This window comes from Osmerus mordax, unplaced genomic scaffold, assembly GCF_038355195.1.
Source record: "Osmerus mordax isolate fOsmMor3 unplaced genomic scaffold, fOsmMor3.pri Scaffold_234, whole genome shotgun sequence".
Classification (NCBI taxonomy): domain Eukaryota; kingdom Metazoa; phylum Chordata; class Actinopteri; order Osmeriformes; family Osmeridae; genus Osmerus; species Osmerus mordax.
In genome coordinates, this window is record NW_027120546.1 from 1 (window position 1) to 19623 (window position 19623).

At 48.1% G+C, this 19623-nt stretch overlaps 1 protein-coding gene across 1 annotated transcript; it reads right to left on the reverse strand.

Annotated features, from left to right (window-relative positions):
* Positions 1–7643: 7643 nt before the first annotated feature.
* On the reverse strand, positions 7644–19379 carry LOC136939546 (ephrin type-B receptor 4b-like; the record flags this gene model as incomplete). The annotated part of the gene is given in 8 exon segments (XM_067232169.1): positions 7644–7850; positions 8200–8358; positions 16325–16340; positions 16343–16517; positions 18005–18154; positions 18521–18675; positions 18849–18909; positions 19100–19379. Coding segments are annotated over 8 exon segments (1102 nt in total), but the record flags the coding sequence as incomplete, so codon positions are not given.
* Between the last annotated feature and the right edge of the window lie 244 nt (positions 19380–19623).

The window sequence follows — 19623 nt, forward strand, 5'->3', positions numbered from 1 at the left end:
TGTGTGTGTGCACTTGTATGTGCACTTTTGTTCGTCATGTTGATTATGTTTGTTAGTGGGCATGTTGGTTAGATGGACACATAGATTTGGGTACACACATCCAGACATGCACGTCACACACACACACACACACCATACACACACACTACATGCACACACACACCATACACACACCATGCACACAAACACCATACACACCATATACACAGATAAGCACACACACATAGATACACACACACACCATGCACACACACACCATACGCACACACACAAGGAGCAAGTGGAAGGGTCAAGGATGGCAGCCCCTACCCACAATCCCCTGGGGTCTCCTCCACCCCTCCACAGGGCTAGAAACAGACCACCTGGAGAGAGGGAGAGAGGGTGTGTGTGTATCATTACATTTCTTGGACATGAAAACTGAGCTCAGTGTGTGTGTGTGTGTGTGTGGATCCATATTTTTACAGTTATTTAATCATCTTTATCTCCACTTTGTTTGCATCAAAGACACCACAACACAAACATAGACACACAGATTGTTGGAGCCAGAGTGTTTATGCACTGTTTAGCTGTTTGGTGGTTTGGTGTCTAGTGTATTCTATAAACAGGAGAGGAGGGGAGGGAGAGAGGAGAGGAGAGTGGAGGAGAGGGGAGGAGAGGAAGGGAGAGAGGAGAGGGGAGGAAAGGAGAGAGGAGAGTGGAGGAGAGGGGGAGGAGAGGAAGAGAGAGAGGAGAGGAAGGGAGAGAGGAGAGGGGAGGAGGGGAGGAAAGGAGAGGAGAGGAAGGGAGAGAGGAGAGTGGAGGAGAGGGGAGCAGAGAAGGGAGAGAGGAGAGGGGAGGAGAGGAAGGGAGAGAGAAGAGGGGAGGATAGGAGAGGAAAGGAGAGGAAGGGAGAGAGCAGAGTGGAGGAGAGAGGGGGAGAGGAAGGGAGAGAGGAGAGGGAGGAGAGGAAGGGAGAGAGGAGAGGGGAGGAGAGGGGAGGAGAGGGGAGGAAGGGAGAGAGGAGAGGGGAGGAGAGGAGAGAGGAGGAAGGAAGGGAGAGAGGAGAGGGGAGGAGAGGAGAGGAAAGGAGAGGAAGGGAGAGAGGAGAGTGGAGGAGAAGAGGAGAGGAAGGGAGAGAGGAGAGGGGAGGAGAGGAAGGGAGAGAGGAGAGGAGAGAGGAGAGGGGAGGAGAGGAAGGGGAGAGAGGAGAGGGGAGAGGGAGGGGAGGGAGGGGAGGGGAGAGGGAGGGGAGGGGAGGGGAGAGGGAGAGGAGAGGAGAGGGAGGAGAGAGGAGAGGAGAGGAGAGGAGAGGAGAGGAGAGGAGAGGAGAGGAGAGGGGAGGGAGAGGGAGGAGAGGAGAGGGGAGAGGGAGGAGAGGGGAGAGGAGAGGGGAGGGGGGAGGAGCTTTCTTCTAGCATCTTGATTTTGTTCCCTCAGGCTGTGGTAGAAGAAGCTGTTCGCCAACCACAGGACCCTACCCACACACACTACACACCACACACACACACACACTACACACACACCACACACACACCACACACACACACCCACACCCACACCCAACACCACCCACACACCACACACCACACCCACACCCACCCACACACACCCACACACCCACACCCACCACACACCCCACACACACCCACCACACCCACCACACACAACCACACACCCCACACCACACACACACACCCACACACCACACACCCACACCACCCACCCACACCACACCCACACACACCCACACACCCACACACACCCCACACCACACCCCTACACCCACACACACCCACACACACCACACACACACCACCACCCCACACACACTACACCCACACACCATACACCATACACACCCCATACACCCACACACACCCACACACACACACCACCCACACACACCCACACACACCCCACACCCACACACCACCCACACACACACACCCACACCATACACCACACCCCATACACCTACACACACCATACACACACACACCCTACAAATACCCATACACCCACACACACCCTACACACCACACCACCCACCACACACACACACACCACACCATACACCCCCATACACCCACACACACACACACCCACACACCACCCACACACACACTACACACCACCCACACACACACTACACACACACACCATACACACCCCATACACCCACACACCACCCACACACACACACTACACCCACACACCATACACCATACACACCCCATACGCCCACACACACCCTACACACACACACCACCCACACACACACACACACACCCTACACACACCCTACACACACACACCCTACACACACACACCCTACACACACACCACACACACACCACATACACCCACACACCACACACACACTACACCCACACACCATACACCATACACACCCCATACACCCACACACACCCTACACACACACACCACACACACACACACACACACACCCCATAAACCCACACACACCCTACACACACACACACCACCCACACACACACACACCCTACACACACACACCCTACATAAACACACCCTACACACACACACCCTACACACACACACCCTACACACACCCACACACCACCCACACACACACTACACCCACACACCATACACCATACACACCCCATACACCCACACACACCCTACACACACACACCACCCCCCCCCCACACACACACACCCTACACACACACACCCTACACACACACCACCCACACACACACACCCTACACACACACACACCCTACATAAACACACCCTACACACACACACCCTACACACACCCACCCTACACACACACACCCTACACACACACCCTACACACACACACCCTACCCACACACACCCCTACACACACGTGTGCCATACACAGACCCAAGTCTGTAAATCTGTCCTTTGGATGTCTGTTGTCCATCTAAATAAAGTTTGTTTACACTTTTACTTTCTCAGTTTAAACTTCCATCCTTCTCTCCTCTCTTTTCCCCTCCTCTCCTTCTCCTCTCCTCTCTTCTCCTCTCCTCTCCTCTCTTTTCTCCATGGTCTCCTGTTCCTCTTCCTCTCTTCAGAGGGTCTATGCCCCACCCTGACACAGCTGGTACACACTAAGAAGCAGCCAGGGACCTCCTGGTGTGTGTGTGTGTGTGTGTCAGTGTTTGTTTTGGAATTTCCCTGTATGGTGGTCAGAATGCTAAGCCAGGAATTGCAGAACACCCACACTGACACACACTCAAACACACACGCAGACGCTCACATACACATATATGTGCATATGTAAGTACTGTGGATCACACCTGCACAGCATTACCCAGCATTCAACACTCTGTCTTTCGAAACATGATACACACCTGAGTGTGCGTGTAAACTGGATGTAGGAGAGTTCATGAGTGAGGGAGGGGAGAAGGCACACAGAGAGAAGAGAGAGAGAGAGGTAGAGAAGAGAGAGGGAGAGAGAAGAGAGAGAGAGAGGGAGAGAAGAGAGAGAAGAGAGAGAGAGAGGGAGAGAAGAGAGAGAAAAGAGAGAGAGGGAGAGAAGAGAGAGAGAGAGGGAGAGAAGAGAGAGGGAGAGAGAGAAGAGAAGAGAGAGAGAGAGGGAGAGAAGAGAGAGGGAGAGAGAGAAGAGAGAGGGACAGAGGGAGAGAAGAAAGGGAGAGAGAGAAGAGAGAGGGAGAAAAGAGAAGAGAGAGGGAGAAAAGAGAAGAGAGAGGGAGAGGAGAGAGGGAGAGAAGAGAGAGGGAGAGGAAAGAGGGAGAGAAGAGAGAGAGAGAAGAGAGAGGGAGGGAGGGAGAGAGAGAAGAGAGAGGGAGGTGGACAGGGTTTATTAACTTGTTGAAAGAATTTCACTTAATCCCCCAGTCAGGAAATGAACACAGACACTGTTACTGAGGGAGGGAGAGGGAAGGAGGAGAGAGGAGGGGAGTGAGGGAGGGAGAGGGGAGGAGGAGAGAGGAGGGGAGTGAGGGAGGGACATTGAGGCCGGTTTGACAAAAAACAGGTTCAGATCTGCCTTGTTACCACACACACACACTCACACACTCACTCACACACTCACACACACACACACTCACACACACTCACAAGGGAGGATTACATTGAGTCATTGGTCATCATGTTACCCTGTCTGAACACCATCCACCAGACTCATCTTACACCCCCAAGAGTGTGTGTGAGAGAAAGAGAGTGTGTGTGTGAGAGTGTGTGTGTTTGTCTGTTTATGAGTCATACCCAGATTGATTATGAAATTAATATGCCTGTGTTGCCTTGACGAGACAACCACAGCAACCATTGCACTGTTGAGTGTGTATGTGTGTGTGAGTGGGGTGTGTATGCGTGTGTGAGTGTGTGTGGGTCTGTGTGTTGGTGTGTGTGTGTGTTTGTTTGGGTGTGTGTGCATCATTCCAGGTTTGTGGAGGAAGTCAGCTGTCAGCCTATCAGCTCCCAGATCTGCTGGTGATTGACAGGAAGGATCATTACCATGGCGACAAGACGTCTCTCTAAATTTGACAGACAGGAAGCAGATTAAAACTGCTTCTTCTCCTGGACCCCTGAGTGAGGGGGTGGGGGAGGGGAGGAGATAATGTACTGTACATTACCATTTTAACAGCAGACCTCCCTCCCTCCCTCACCTCTCTCCCTTCTCCCCCCTTCCTTAACCCTTCCCCTTCTCCCTCATGTTCTGGTTAGTGAATTGAGGTCTTCAAATTAACTACCAATTACTTACCTCTTTATACTGGAGTGGTCTGGCGTGTGTGTTTGTGTGTGTGTGTTTGTAACTGAAAGGTTCATTCTTCCTACAACTTGTCACAATATTATTCTATCAATTATAAATTATCTCTCACACACACAAACACACACACACACACAAACACACACACACAAACACACACACACACACAAACACACACACACACACACACACTTACATACACACACACACACAAACACACACACACACACACACTTACATACACACACACACACACACACTTACACACACACACACACACACACACACACACTTACACACACACACACACACTAGATGGTTTTGTGGTCTAATCTAGATTAACAGTGGCAGCCGTTAATGTCCTATTCACTCCTTCTCTATCCCTCCATCTCCCCTCCTCTATCCCTCCATCTCCCCTCCTTCTCTATCCCTCCATCTCCCCTCCTTCTCTATCCCTCCATCTCCCCTCCTTCTCTATCCCTCCATCTCCCCTCCTTCTCTATCCCTCCATCTCCCCTCCTTCTCTATCCCTCCATCTCCCCTCCTTCTCTATCCCTCCATCTCCCCTCCTTCTCTATCCCTCCATCTCCCCTCCTTCTCTATCCCTCCATCTCCCCTCCTTCTTTATCCCTCCATTTCCCCTCTATCCCTCTTCCATTCCTCCTTTTATTCTTCCTCTATCAATCTTTCCATCCCTTTATTTCCACTCAATTTCCACTCAATCAGAGAGGGAGTATGAGTTTGGGGTATACATACACATATACACACATACACACGCACCCACACATACACACATTCACATACACACACACACACACACACATACACACACACACACACACACATTCACACACATACACACACACACATACACACACACACATTCACATACACACATACACACACACATACACACATACACACACACACACACAGACATACACACACACACACACACATACACACACACACATACACACACACACACATACACACACACACATACATACACACAAACATACACACATTCACATACACACACACACGTACACACACACACATACACACACACATGCCAGTACAGTGGTTATAGATTAAACATATCTCAAGTTTTTCCTCCTTCCCTCTCCTTCCCTCTCCTTCCCTCTCCTTCCCTCTCCTCTCCTCTCCTTCCCTCTCCTCTCCTCTCCTCTCCTCTGCTCTCCTCTCCTCTCCTTCCCTCTCCTCTCCTCTCCTTCCCTCTCCTCTCCTTCCCTCTCCTCTCCTCTCCTCTCCTCTCTTCTCCTCCTCCAGTGTATTCAGGTCAGACTGTCTGTGGATTCAGCACAAGTTTCCAATTATGTTTAATACCCTCAATACCCCTGCCCCCCCCCACTCCTCCCCACTCCTCCCCTGCTCTCCTCCCCACTCCTCCCCACTCCTCCCCACTCCTCCCCTGCCCTCCTCCCCACTCCTCCCCTGCCCTCCTCCCCACTCCTCCCCTCTCTTCCCCACTCCTCCCCTGCCCTCCTCCCCTCTCTTCCCCACTCCTCCCCTGCCCTCCTCCCCACTCCTCCCCACTCCTCCCCTGCCCTCCCCCCACTCCCCCCCCCCGAGCAAAAATGTGCTCATTAAAATGAATCTATTTCCCATGTCAGAACTCTACACAGACACACACACACACACACACACTCGAACACACACACAGACACTCGAACACACGCTCTCCAGTCACTCAGAAAGCTGCCAGACAGTCGCGCTCTTAATCAAAACCAAATGTTTCCTGAGTTTCGAGTTACCCAGTGTGTCAGTCACACACACCCTCACACACACTAACTCACACACACACACACCCATACACACACACTAACTCACACACACTGGGGGTCTCCATGGTGACCAGAGCACATGGCCAGGGTCAGAGGTCAACGTTCTGCATGGAGAGTGAGTGTGCATGGTTCGAGAGAACATGGTTGCACTGATGTTTCTTAAAATGAGTAAAACAACTTTATTTTCTGAATGTCCCCTCCCTTCCCCCCTCTCTCTCTCCCTCCCTTCTCTCTCTCTCCCTCCTTCCCTCCCCCCTCTCTCTCTCCCTCCTTCCCCCCCCCCTCTCTCTCTCTCCCTCCCTCCCCCCCCCCTCTCTCTCCCTCCCCCCCTCTCTCTCCCTCCCCCCCCTCTCTCTCCCTTCCTCCCCCCTTCCCTCCCTCCCTCCCCCACAGACACACACACACACACACAGTCACACACACACAATGAGGGAGGATGCAGTACACCAATATAGACAGGACAGCATATGTCATCTTTATTGCGATTGGCTAGACAGGTGACAGACATGCCTCTTTAGCCATTAGCAGGTCAGATATATAATATACTCGTGGTAGGAATGTTGGTTAGAAAAATTCCTCCTTCATCCTCATCTTCATCAATACAAACAGTAAACAACATTATAAACAATAAACAACATTATAAACAATAAACAACTTTATAAACTAGATCACCAACATGAATGTGGATAGAGGCCTTCAATGTGAGGGCCAGGATCAGGGGTCAGGGTGGCTGAATGTAAATGAGTTCCAGAGTGTTCAGAGAGATTAGAACCTCAGCCATCACCATCAGATAGACTAGGGAAGAAAAGTGCTAAGATATAGATTCATCATCATCATCGCGACAGTAACACTCCAACACTCCAGTTCAGAATGCCATGCATGTTCTGGAGCTTGCTCAGGTAACCCCAGGGTTCAAGCATATTCTAGAGTTCTGGAGTGTTCTATAATTCTGGAGAATTCTGGAGAGTTCAGGATTTCCCGGTAAGTTCTAGAGTTAAGGTCAGGTCTTCTATATCCTTCCCTCTCTTCCTCCATCTCTGCTCCTGTAGAAGCCACAGCCCTTCTGACCACGCCCCCATCATGCAGATAAGCACAGTGATTGGTAGAGGTGTGTGTTGGCATTGTGATGTCATCCTGAGGGTGGGCGGGGCTTTGGCTCATATCATGGTAGTGTGATTGGGCAGTGGTGGGGTTGCTGGAAGCTGATAGGTCAGTAAGGGAGAGTGGGCGGGTCCTTGTGAAATCGAAGCGTCTGAATGGATGAGAGGATCTTCTTCTGGTGTCCTGCCAGGGTCACGCCCACACGCAACAGATCCCTGCACACACACACACACACACACTATTAACCTCATGGTTGTGGAGGGTGTGTGGTGTGTATGTGTGTGTGAGGTGTGTGGATGTGTGTGTGTGGGGTGTGTATGTGTGTGTGTGTGTGTGTGTGCGTGAGGTGTGTGGGAGGGGAGGAGAGGAGGAAGAATTGGAAGTAGGAAAAACCTTAGATATGTTTAATCTATAACCACTGTACTGGCATGTGTGTGTGTGTGTATGTGTGTGTATGTGTGTGTGTGTGTGTATGTGTGTGTATGTGTGTGTGTGTGTGTATGTGTGTGTATGTGTGTATGTGTGTGTATGTGTGTGTGGGGGGTGTGAGAGAGAGAGACCTACTCTGTAGAGAGCTGAGAGACTATGTCCAGGGAGGTGAACCCAGCCTGCAGGAAGGCCTCCTCGTAGCGCTCCATCTTGATGGCTCTAAGCCACGCCCCCACAGAGCCACAGGAAGAGAGGGAGGGGGGCGCGCGCTGGTCCAGCAGGGGCTGGGACGGCCTGCAGCACCACAAACAGCATCATCATTATCATATATTATCATTATTATCATCATTATCATATATTATACCATTACCCAGAGATGGCAGAAGTACACACATCCTTCACTCAAGTAGAAGTACAGATACTCATGTTTAAAAAGACTCTGGTAAAAGTTGAAGTTGACACTTTTTCATTCAGGGTCATTACTATACTGGATCAGCATTCATGAAGTGCTTTGCATTGACTAATTATGGGTAAATATGGGCGTGTTCAGGGCGGGATAAGATGCACACTTGTGGGTAATCTGTCATTTATAAAGGGAACATTGCTTACAGGTGTGCATACGCACGGTTTAAGTTTGATTTTGTGTGTACGCCATTTTAGGCTTTTGGACGTACTTACACTTTTAGTAAGAATCCCGAGACCCCAGGAATGTCATGCATGTGTTGCTTTGACGCACGATGAGTCCACACAATAACCAGTGCGTCTATGTCTATGAGCTAATAGTGTCTTACTGAGTGTACTTCGTGACTGCCATCTGACTGTAAGTAACCAGAGTTTGTTTTATTCATTTGTGTTTTGCTAAATATTTGCCTCTTTGACAGAGGGTAAGGGTATAGCAGCTAAATTGGTCAATAGGTAGCTAGCTAGAGATCGAGTTTCAGGGTACTTGCCGCCGAGTGAGACCCTGGCTTTGTTTACATAATTAGGGCCATTGTAGAATTTGGTTAAATCAGCCCTGACTTCTGTAATCAGATTCAGAGCTAATAGTGTCTTACTGAGTGTACTTCGTTACTGCCATCTGACTGTAAGTAACCAGAGTTTGTTTCATTCATTTGTGTTTTGCTAAATATTTGCCTCTTTGACAGAGGGTAAGGGTATAGCAGCTAAATTGGTCAATAGGTAGCTAGCTAGAGATCGAGTTTCAGGGTACTTGCCGCCGAGTGAGACCCTGGCTTTGTTTACATAATTAGGGCCATTGTAGAATTTGGTTAAATCAGCCCTGACTTCTGTAATCAGATTCAGAGCTAATAGTGTCTTACTGAGTGTACTTCGTGACTGCCATCTGACTGTAAGTAACCAGAGTTTGTTTCAGTCATTTGTGTTTTGCTAAATATTTGCCTCTTTGACAGAGGGTAAGGGTATAGCAGCTAAATTGGTCAATAGGTAGCTAGCTAGAGATCGAGTTTCAGGGTACTTGCCCCCGAGTGAGACCCTGGCTTTGTTTACATAATTAGGGCCATTGTAGAATTTGGTTAAATCAGCCCTGACTTCTGTAATCAGATTCAGAGCTAATAGTGTCTTACTGAGTGTACTTCGTGACTGCCATCTGACTGTAAGTAACCAGAGTTTGTTTCAGTCATTTGTGTTTTGCTAAATATTTGCCTCTTTGACAGAGGGTAAGGATATAGCAGCTAAATTGGTCAATAGGTAGCTAGCTAGAGATCGAGTTTCAGGGTACTTGCCGCCGAGTGAGACCCTGGCTTTGTTTACATAATTAGGGCCATTGTAGAATTTGGTTAAATCAGCCCTGACTTCTGTAATCAGATTCAGAGCTAATAGTGTCTTACTGAGTGTACTTCGTGACTGCCATCTGACTGTAAGTAACCAGAGTTTGTTTCAGTCATTTGTGTTTTGCTAAATAGTTGCCTCTTTGACAGAGGGTAAGGGTATAGCAGCTAAATTGGTCAATAGGTAGCTAGCTAGAGATCGAGTTTCAGGGTACTTGCCGCCGAGTGAGACCCTGGCTTTGTTTACATAATTAGGGCCATTGTAGAATTTGGTTAAATCAGCCCTGACTTCTGTAATCAGATTCAGAGCTAATAGTGTCTTACTGAGTGTACTTCGTGACTGCCATCTGACTGTAAGTAACCAGAGTTTGTTTCAGTCATTTGTGTTTTGCTAAATAGTTGCCTCTTTGACAGAGGGTAAGGATATAGCAGCTAAATTGGTCAATAGGTAGCTAGCTAGAGATCGAGTTTCAGGGTACTTGCCGCCGAGTGAGACCCTGGCTTTGTTTACATAATTAGGGCCATTGTAGAATTTGGTTAAATCAGCCCTGACTTCTGTAATCAGATTCAGAGCTAATAGTGTCTTACTGAGTGTACTTCGTGACTGCCATCTGACTGTAAGTAACCAGAGTTTGTTTTATTCATTTGTGTTTTGCTAAATATTTGCCTCTTTGACAGAGGGTAAGGGTATAGCAGCTAAATTGGTCAATAGGTAGCTAGCTAGAGATCGAGTTTCAGGGTACTTGCCGCCGAGTGAGACCCTGGCTTTGTTTACATAATTAGGGCCATTGTAGAATTTGGTTAAATCAGCCCTGACTTCTGTAATCAGATTCAGAGCTAATAGTGTCTTACTGAGTGTACTTCGTTACTGCCATCTGACTGTAAGTAACCAGAGTTTGTTTCATTCATTTGTGTTTTGCTAAATATTTGCCTCTTTGACAGAGGGTAAGGGTATAGCAGCTAAATTGGTCAATAGGTAGCTAGCTAGAGATCGAGTTTCAGGGTACTTGCCGCCGAGTGAGACCCTGGCTTTGTTTACATAATTAGGGCCATTGTAGAATTTGGTTAAATCAGCCCTGACTTCTGTAATCAGATTCAGAGCTAATAGTGTCTTACTGAGTGTACTTCGTGACTGCCATCTGACTGTAAGTAACCAGAGTTTGTTTCAGTCATTTGTGTTTTGCTAAATATTTGCCTCTTTGACAGAGGGTAAGGGTATAGCAGCTAAATTGGTCAATAGGTAGCTAGCTAGAGATCGAGTTTCAGGGTACTTGCCCCCGAGTGAGACCCTGGCTTTGTTTACATAATTAGGGCCATTGTAGAATTTGGTTAAATCAGCCCTGACTTCTGTAATCAGATTCAGAGCTAATAGTGTCTTACTGAGTGTACTTCGTGACTGCCATCTGACTGTAAGTAACCAGAGTTTGTTTCAGTCATTTGTGTTTTGCTAAATATTTGCCTCTTTGACAGAGGGTAAGGATATAGCAGCTAAATTGGTCAATAGGTAGCTAGCTAGAGATCGAGTTTCAGGGTACTTGCCGCCGAGTGAGACCCTGGCTTTGTTTACATAATTAGGGCCATTGTAGAATTTGGTTAAATCAGCCCTGACTTCTGTAATCAGATTCAGAGCTAATAGTGTCTTACTGAGTGTACTTCGTGACTGCCATCTGACTGTAAGTAACCAGAGTTTGTTTCAGTCATTTGTGTTTTGCTAAATATTTGCCTCTTTGACAGAGGGTAAGGATATAGCAGCTAAATTGGTCAATAGGTAGCTAGCTAGAGATCGAGTTTCAGGGTACTTGCCGCCGAGTGAGACCCTGGCTTTGTTTACATAATTAGGGCCATTGTAGAATTTGGTTAAATCAGCCCTGACTTCTGTAATCAGATTCAGAGCTAATAGTGTCTTACTGAGTGTACTTCGTGACTGCCATCTGACTGTAAGTAACCAGAGTTTGTTTCAGTCATTTGTGTTTTGCTAAATAGTTGCCTCTTTGACAGAGGGTAAGGGTATAGCAGCTAAATTGGTCAATAGGTAGCTAGCTAGAGATCGAGTTTCAGGGTACTTGCCGCCGAGTGAGACCCTGGCTTTGTTTACATAATTAGGGCCATTGTAGAATTTGGTTAAATCAGCCCTGACTTCTGTAATCAGATTCAGAGCTAATAGTGTCTTACTGAGTGTACTTCGTGACTGCCATCTGACTGTAAGTAACCAGAGTTTGTTTCAGTCATTTGTGTTTTGCTAAATAGTTGCCTCTTTGACAGAGGGTAAGGATATAGCAGCTAAATTGGTCAATAGGTAGCTAGCTAGAGATCGAGTTTCAGGGTACTTGCCGCCGAGTGAGACCCTGGCTTTGTTTACATAATTAGGGCCATTGTAGAATTTGGTTAAATCAGCCCTGACTTCTGTAATCAGATTCAGAGCTAATAGTGTCTTACTGAGTGTACTTCGTGACTGCCATCTGACTGTAAGTAACCAGAGTTTGTTTCAGTCATTTGTGTTTTGCTAAATAGTTGCCTCTTTGACAGAGGGTAAGGGTATAGCAGCTAAATTGGTCAATAGGTAGCTAGCTAGAGATCGAGTTTCAGGGTACTTGCCGCCGAGTGAGACCCTGGCTTTGTTTACATAATTAGGGCGATTGTCAGCTGCGCCTTTAGCATATTTAGGCGAGTAGCACTGCAGAGGCAGCCTCGTCTGGCAGCCTCGGTGCACGAAGACTCGGTCGAACAAAGACAGGGAGTCTACCTGGGGGAGTCCGCCGACGAGGCGGATCACCTCTTCTGATAAGCATCACCCTATTTGTATTCTAATCCACCTAGAACATATTCATAGCTAGCATGTGTTTCTTCAGCATTCCCGTTCATTACACTACTCGTAGATATATCACAAAGTATATACGGTCAACTTCTAACCTTCACTACCTATCCAGATCTTCTCCACCTGCCCTCTCTCTTTCTATAGGGCTCTGGAACTGCCAGTCTGCTGTGAACAAGGCAGACTTCATCCCAGCGTTTGCATCTCATGCTTCTCTTCATGCCCTTGCGCTGACAGAGACATGGATCCGCCCAGAGAACACTGCAACTCCAGCTGCTCTCTCCGTCAACCACTCCTTCACTCACTCACCCCGCTCAACCGGGCGGGGTGGTGGGACAGGGTTGCTTCTTTCCCCACATATTAAATACACATCCACACCACTCCCTGTTACTGCCAAATCATTTGAACACCATTATACGATGCTAACTGATCCTATCAAAGCATGCTTAATTGTTCTTTATCGCCCACCAGGCCCGCTAGCCGACTTTGTGGAGGAGCTGGACATGCTCCTCAGCGTCCTCCCGGATGATGGAACCCCCCTGGTAGTCCTTGGGGACTTCAACATCCACCTCCAAGGAACTCAGGCCGTCGACTTCTTGTCTCTCCTGACCTCCTTCGACCTGACGCTGCTGAGCACACCGGCGACCCACAAGGCAGGCAAACAGCTAGACCTCATCCTGACACGTAACTGTATCACTGACTTAACCTCTGTAACCCCACTGCATATTTCTGATCACTACTTTATCCAATTCTCTATCTCTCTCCCTCCAACTCCTTCTACCTCCCCTCCCCTTGTAACTTTCCGGCGCAACCTCCGCTCCCTATCCCCCTCCCATTTCTCCTCTATTGTAACATCCTCCCTCCCACCCATTGACGAGTTCTCGTCCCACCCCACTAACACTGCCACCGACACCTTGTTAACCACTTTAACTGCATCACTTGACTCTCTCTGTCCCCTGTCAACCAGGCCTTCACGATCTTCTCCCTCCTGCCCGTCGCTTACGGATGTTATTCGTGAAGAACAGCCCACCCTTCGGGCAGCCGAGAGGAGATGGCGCAAGTCCAAAGGCGGTCTGGACCTTGAGAAGTATCACTCCCTCCTCAAATCCTTCTCTTCTCACATAACTGGTGCTAAAACCCTCTACTTTCTGAACAAAATTAACTCTGCCTCAAACCCCCACAAACTTTTCTCTACCTTCTCCACCCTTCTTAACCCACCTCCCCCACCCCCTCCCTCCACCCTGACAGCAGACGACTTCTCCTCCTTCTTTGAGAAAAAAGTCGCAGACATTAGCAGTCGGTTCCCTAAACCCACCTTTCCTACCCTCTCACCCTCCATGACTGACCCAACTAAATGTCTAAACTCTTTTTCTCCCCTGTCTGAGGCAGAGATCTCTGACCTCATTCTCTCTCATCGCCCCACCTCCTGTCCCCTTGATCCTATACCCTCCCCTCTCTTTCAAACCATCTCCCTCTCCATCATAACTTTTCTTCTCCATGTCCTAAACTCCTCTCTCACCTCTGGCACCTTCCCCTCTGCCTTCAAACAGGCTAGAGTTACCCCTCTACTCAAAAACCCTCCCTTAACCCTGCCGTTCTCCAGAACTACAGACCGGTATCACTGTTACCCTTCCTTTCAAAAACAATTGAACGTGCTGTATCTAACCAACTGTCTAACTTTCTCTCTCAGAACAACCTGCTTGACCCCAACCAATCGGGCTTCAAGACTGCCCTCCTTTCAGTCACCACTGCCCTCCAGTCTGCCAGAGCGGCTTCCAGGTCATCCGTTATCATTCTGCTGGACCTTTCTGCAGCGTTTGATACGGTTAACCACCAGATCCTGCTCGCCAGACTTTCTGAGATGGGCATCACTGGCACTGCACTCCAGTGGATCTCATCCTACCTGTCGGGAAGATCCTACCAGGTTTCCTGGGGAGGCAAACTGTCAGGCCCTCGCCAGCTCTCCACTGGTGTCCCACAGGGCTCCGTCCTTGGACCCCTCCTCTTCTCTCTGTACACCACCTCACTTGGACCAATCATCACCTCCCATGGCTTCTCCTACCACTGCTACGCTGACGACACGCAGCTGTACCTGTCGTTCCCCCCGACCGATCCGGGGATCTCAGCTAGGATTGAGGCCTGCCTCACAGACATCTCCGCCTGGATGACCGAGCACCACCTCCAGCTGAACCTCGCCAAAACAGAACTTCTCATCATCCCGGCTAAACCCTCCATCTCCCACGATCTCTCAATCACCCTGGGATCTGCGACGGTGACCCCTTCATCTTCTGCCAGGAACCTTGGGGTTACCATGGACGACGAGCTCTCCCTCACGGCCCACATTGCTGCGGTCTCCCGGTCGTGTAGATTCACCCTCTACAACATCCGGAAGATCAGGAGATACCTGTCTGAGCACTCCACCCAGCTGCTAGTCCAAGCACTCGTCCTCTCTAAGTTGGACTATTGCAACTCGCTGCTCGCTGGTCTCCCAGCATGTGCAACCCGCCCTCTTCAGAGGATTCAGAACGCGGCGGCCCGCCTGGTCTACAATCTACCCAGACGCTCCCATGTTACCCCGCTCCTCATCTCTCTCCACTGGCTACCTATCATGGCCCGTATCAGATTCAAGACCCTGGTATTGACCTTCCGAGCAGTGAACGGGACTGCACCTGTCTACATCAAGTCTCTCCTGCAGCCTTACACCCCCACCCGTCACCTACGGTTTTCTTCAGACAACCGCCTGGTGGTCCCACCGCTCAAGACCGCCCGGTCCCAACACAAGCTCTTCTCCTGTCTGGCCCCCCAGTGGTGGAATCAACTCCCCACCTCCATCAGAGACACTGACTGTCTCTCCACCTTCAAGAAAAGGCTCAAGACGCACTTGTTCCGGGAGTACAACGGTACTTAGGAACGGTTGCTTGACCCGATGTTAGTTTCCTCAAGGATCACAATGACTCTTGCTTAGAGACTTGTTGCTCTTGTGGTTACATTTACATTTACATTTAGTCATTTAGCAGACGCTCTTATCCAGAGCGACTTACAGTAAGTACAGGGACATTCCCCCGAGGCAAGTAGGGTGAAGTGCCTTGCCCAAGGACACAACGTCAGTTGGCATGACCGGGAATCGAACTGGCAACCTTCGGATTACTAGCCCGATTCCCTCACCGCTCAGCCACCTGACCTGGTTAGTGGTAACTGATTTAAATTTCTATTCTCGCTGTGATATATTGTTTTATTACTGTTGCTTGCTTTTTTCCACAGGTACACTTGCACTTATAGCTGTTCATGTTGTTTAATTGTAACTTGTTTAACTACATGCTCTTATGGTTCTTCCCTTTGGCACTTACTTTGGTTGTTCACAATGTGTGCTTCATGTTTTGGCTACTCGCGATGTTTTTTGGCTATCTTGTTGTTATGATCAGTGACCTATGCACTTTGTAAAGCTCTCTCTTGGAAGTCGCTTTGGATAAAAGCGTCTGCTAAATGAATAAATGTAAATGTAAATGTCTGAGTGTATATACAGTGTGTGGGGTGTGTTACAGTAATGTGTTGACAGTGTGTGAGTTGAGGGAAATGAAAGGGTTAGAAAGGGGGGCTTTTGGATAAGACCTTTGAAACATACACACACATTATGCTTCCCCTCCTCCCCCCCCTCTCTTACCCAGGGCCTTCGGGCTGGAGGCCTTGAGGGAGGCGGGGTTTCGTATCAGCCTATCGAGTGAGGCGACCAGGCCGGTGAAGCGGGGCCGTGCAGAGCGCTCCTTCTGCCAGCAGTCCAGCATGAGGCCGTGCAGGGGGGCGGGGCAGTCCGGGGGCGGGGGCAGCCGGTAGTCCTGCTCCACCGCGTTAATCACCTGGGGGACACGGGCGCCATGACGACATACCATCATACTGTAGACCACATACCATCATAATGTTGACACATCAGGGCGCCATGTATGGCGTGAAATTAGTGCCAGGAGAGCGAGCTCTGTAAAAACGATTTGTAACTTGCAAAAAAGATTTGTGTCTCTGTAGAAAATGATTTGTGTACTTGCAAAAAAAAGTTGTGTGTCTCCGTAGAAGAAGGCGGGAACACTGCTCCCAAAACCAACCGCTAACCGAATAATCTTTAAATGTTGCATTAAAGATACATGCCCCATGGATATTTTGAACTACTTACCAAATGACTCGCCATTGAAATCATCAGCATTCTAGTTTTGTTCTTATTCGCTGACGTTCTTTGTGTGATAGACAGACGAAAATGTCCAATGATACTAGACACAGAAATGGCTATATTTGATTGGCTTAGATGGTTTTGGGAGCAGTGTTCCCGCCTTCTTCTACGGAGACACACAACTTTTTTTTGCAAGTACACAAATCATTTTCTACAGAGACACAAATCTTTTTTGCAAGTTACAAATCGTTTTTACAGAGCTCGCTCTCCTGGCACTAATTTCACGCCATAGCCATGACGCCATGCCATAATACTGTAGACAACAGACCATAATACTATAGACACGAAAGGACAGTATAATGATATACCATCATAATATACAACAATATTACAGTAGATTAATTTACTATAATAATGTAGACACAGTATTACGATATAATATTATACAGTATAATAATACACAGTATAATATACTGTATAATAATACAGTATAATACACAGTATAATAATATACAGTATAATATACATTTAAATAATATACAGTATAATAATATACAGTTTAATACACAGTATAATAATACACAGTATAATAATACACAGTATAATACACAGTATAATATACAGTATAATACACAGTATAATAATATGCAGTATAATAATATACAGTATAATAATATACAGTATAATAATACACAGTATAATAATACACAGTATAATATACAGTATAATACACAGTATAATATATAGTATAATACACAGTATAATATATAGTATAATATACAGTATAATACACAGTATAATAATATACAGTATAATAATATAGTGTAATAATATACAGTATAATAATATACAGTATAGTAATACACAGTATAATATACAGTATAATACACAGTATAATATACAGTATAATACACAGTGTAATATACAGTATAATAATATACAGTATAGTAATACACAATATAATATACAGTATAATACACAGTATAATATACAGTATAATAATACACAGTATAATACAGTGTAATATACAGTATAATAATACACAGTATAATATACAGTATAATACACAGTGTAATATACAGTATAATAATACACAGTATAATATACAGTATAATACACAGTATAATAATATACAGTATAATAATATACAGTATAATATACAGTATAATAGTCTCACACACTCACGTCCTGGTTGCTCATGTCCCAGTAAGGCCTCTCTCCGTATGACATCACTTCCCACATGAGGATTCCGTAGCTCCAGGCATCTGACGCCGAGGTGAACTTCCTGTAGGCGATGGCCTCTGGAGCCGTCCAGCGAATAGGAATCTTCCCTCCCTGGAGGGGGCAGGGCCACAAGTTACACTCCAAAATGTGACATGAGGGGGTAGTTAGAGGTCGATAGAGGGGTAGTCAGGGGCAGATAGAGGGGTAGTCGGGCAGATAGAGGGGTAGTCAGGGGCAGATAGAGGGGTAGTCAGGGGCAGATAGAGGGGTAGTCAGGGGCAGATAGAGGGGTAGTCGGGCAGATAGAGGGGTAGTCAGGGGCAGAGGGGTAGTCAGGGGCAGATAGAGGGGTAGTCAGGGGCAGATAGAGGGGTCGTCAGGGGCAGATAGAGGGGTCGTCAGGGGCAGGTAGAGGGGTAGTCAGGGACAGATAGAGGGGTAGTTAGGGGCAGATAGAGCGGCAGTTAGGGGGCATACCAGCGAGCTGGTGTAGGTGGGGTCGGAGGAGTTCTCTTGCAGGAAGCGTGACAGGCCGAAGTCAGACACCTTGCAGACCAGGTTACTGTTCACCAGGATGTTACGAGCAGCCAGGTCACGGTGCACGAAGCTCATCTCAGAGAGGTACTTCATACCTGCACACACACACACACAGGTTACATACACAACAAAGGATGGATACACACACACAAACGGAGGTTACACACATGTAGGTTATACACACACACGAAAACACATGCAGTTTAGATACACACACACAGGTTAGATACACACACCGGTCAGACGTGTACACACACTCTCGTCCTACCTGAGGCGATACCACGCAGCATGCCCACCAGCTGGATAGGAGTGAACTGGCCATCATTCAGCTGGAGAGAGGAGACACACACACACACATCATAAACACACACACACCATACACACAAACACCTATACACAGGTTAAATACACACACATTTACCATGACCCCCCCTTCCCCCCCCTCTCCCCTCTTCCTCCTCTCCCCCGTCCCCCTCCTCTCCCTCCCCCTCCCTCCCTCCTGCCTCCTCCCTCTCCTACCCTGAGGAAGGCGTCCAGCGCTCCGTTCTCCATGAACTCAGTGAGGATCATGACAGGACAGGAGGTGGTGATGACTCCTTCCAGGTGGATGATGTTGGGGTGCTGGAACTGGCCCATGATTGACGCCTCAGACAGGAAGTCCCGCCTCTGCTTGTCTGTGTAGCCACCCTTCAGGGTCTTGATGGCTACGTAGTTCTCCTTCCTGCCTGGAACTTGCAGCCTGCCCCGACACACCTCCCCGAACTCCCCTGGACACACACACCCGTGGACATTAACTCCCCTGCACACACACACACCTAGTGGACATTAACTCCCCTGCACACACACACACCTAGTGGACATTAACTCCCCTGCACACACACACACCCAGTGGACATTAACTCCCCTGCACACACACACACCCAGTGGACATTAACTCCCCTGCACACACACACACCCAGTGGACATTAACTCCCCTGCACACACACACACCCAGTGGACATTAACTCCCCTGCACACACACACACCTAGTGGACATTAACTCC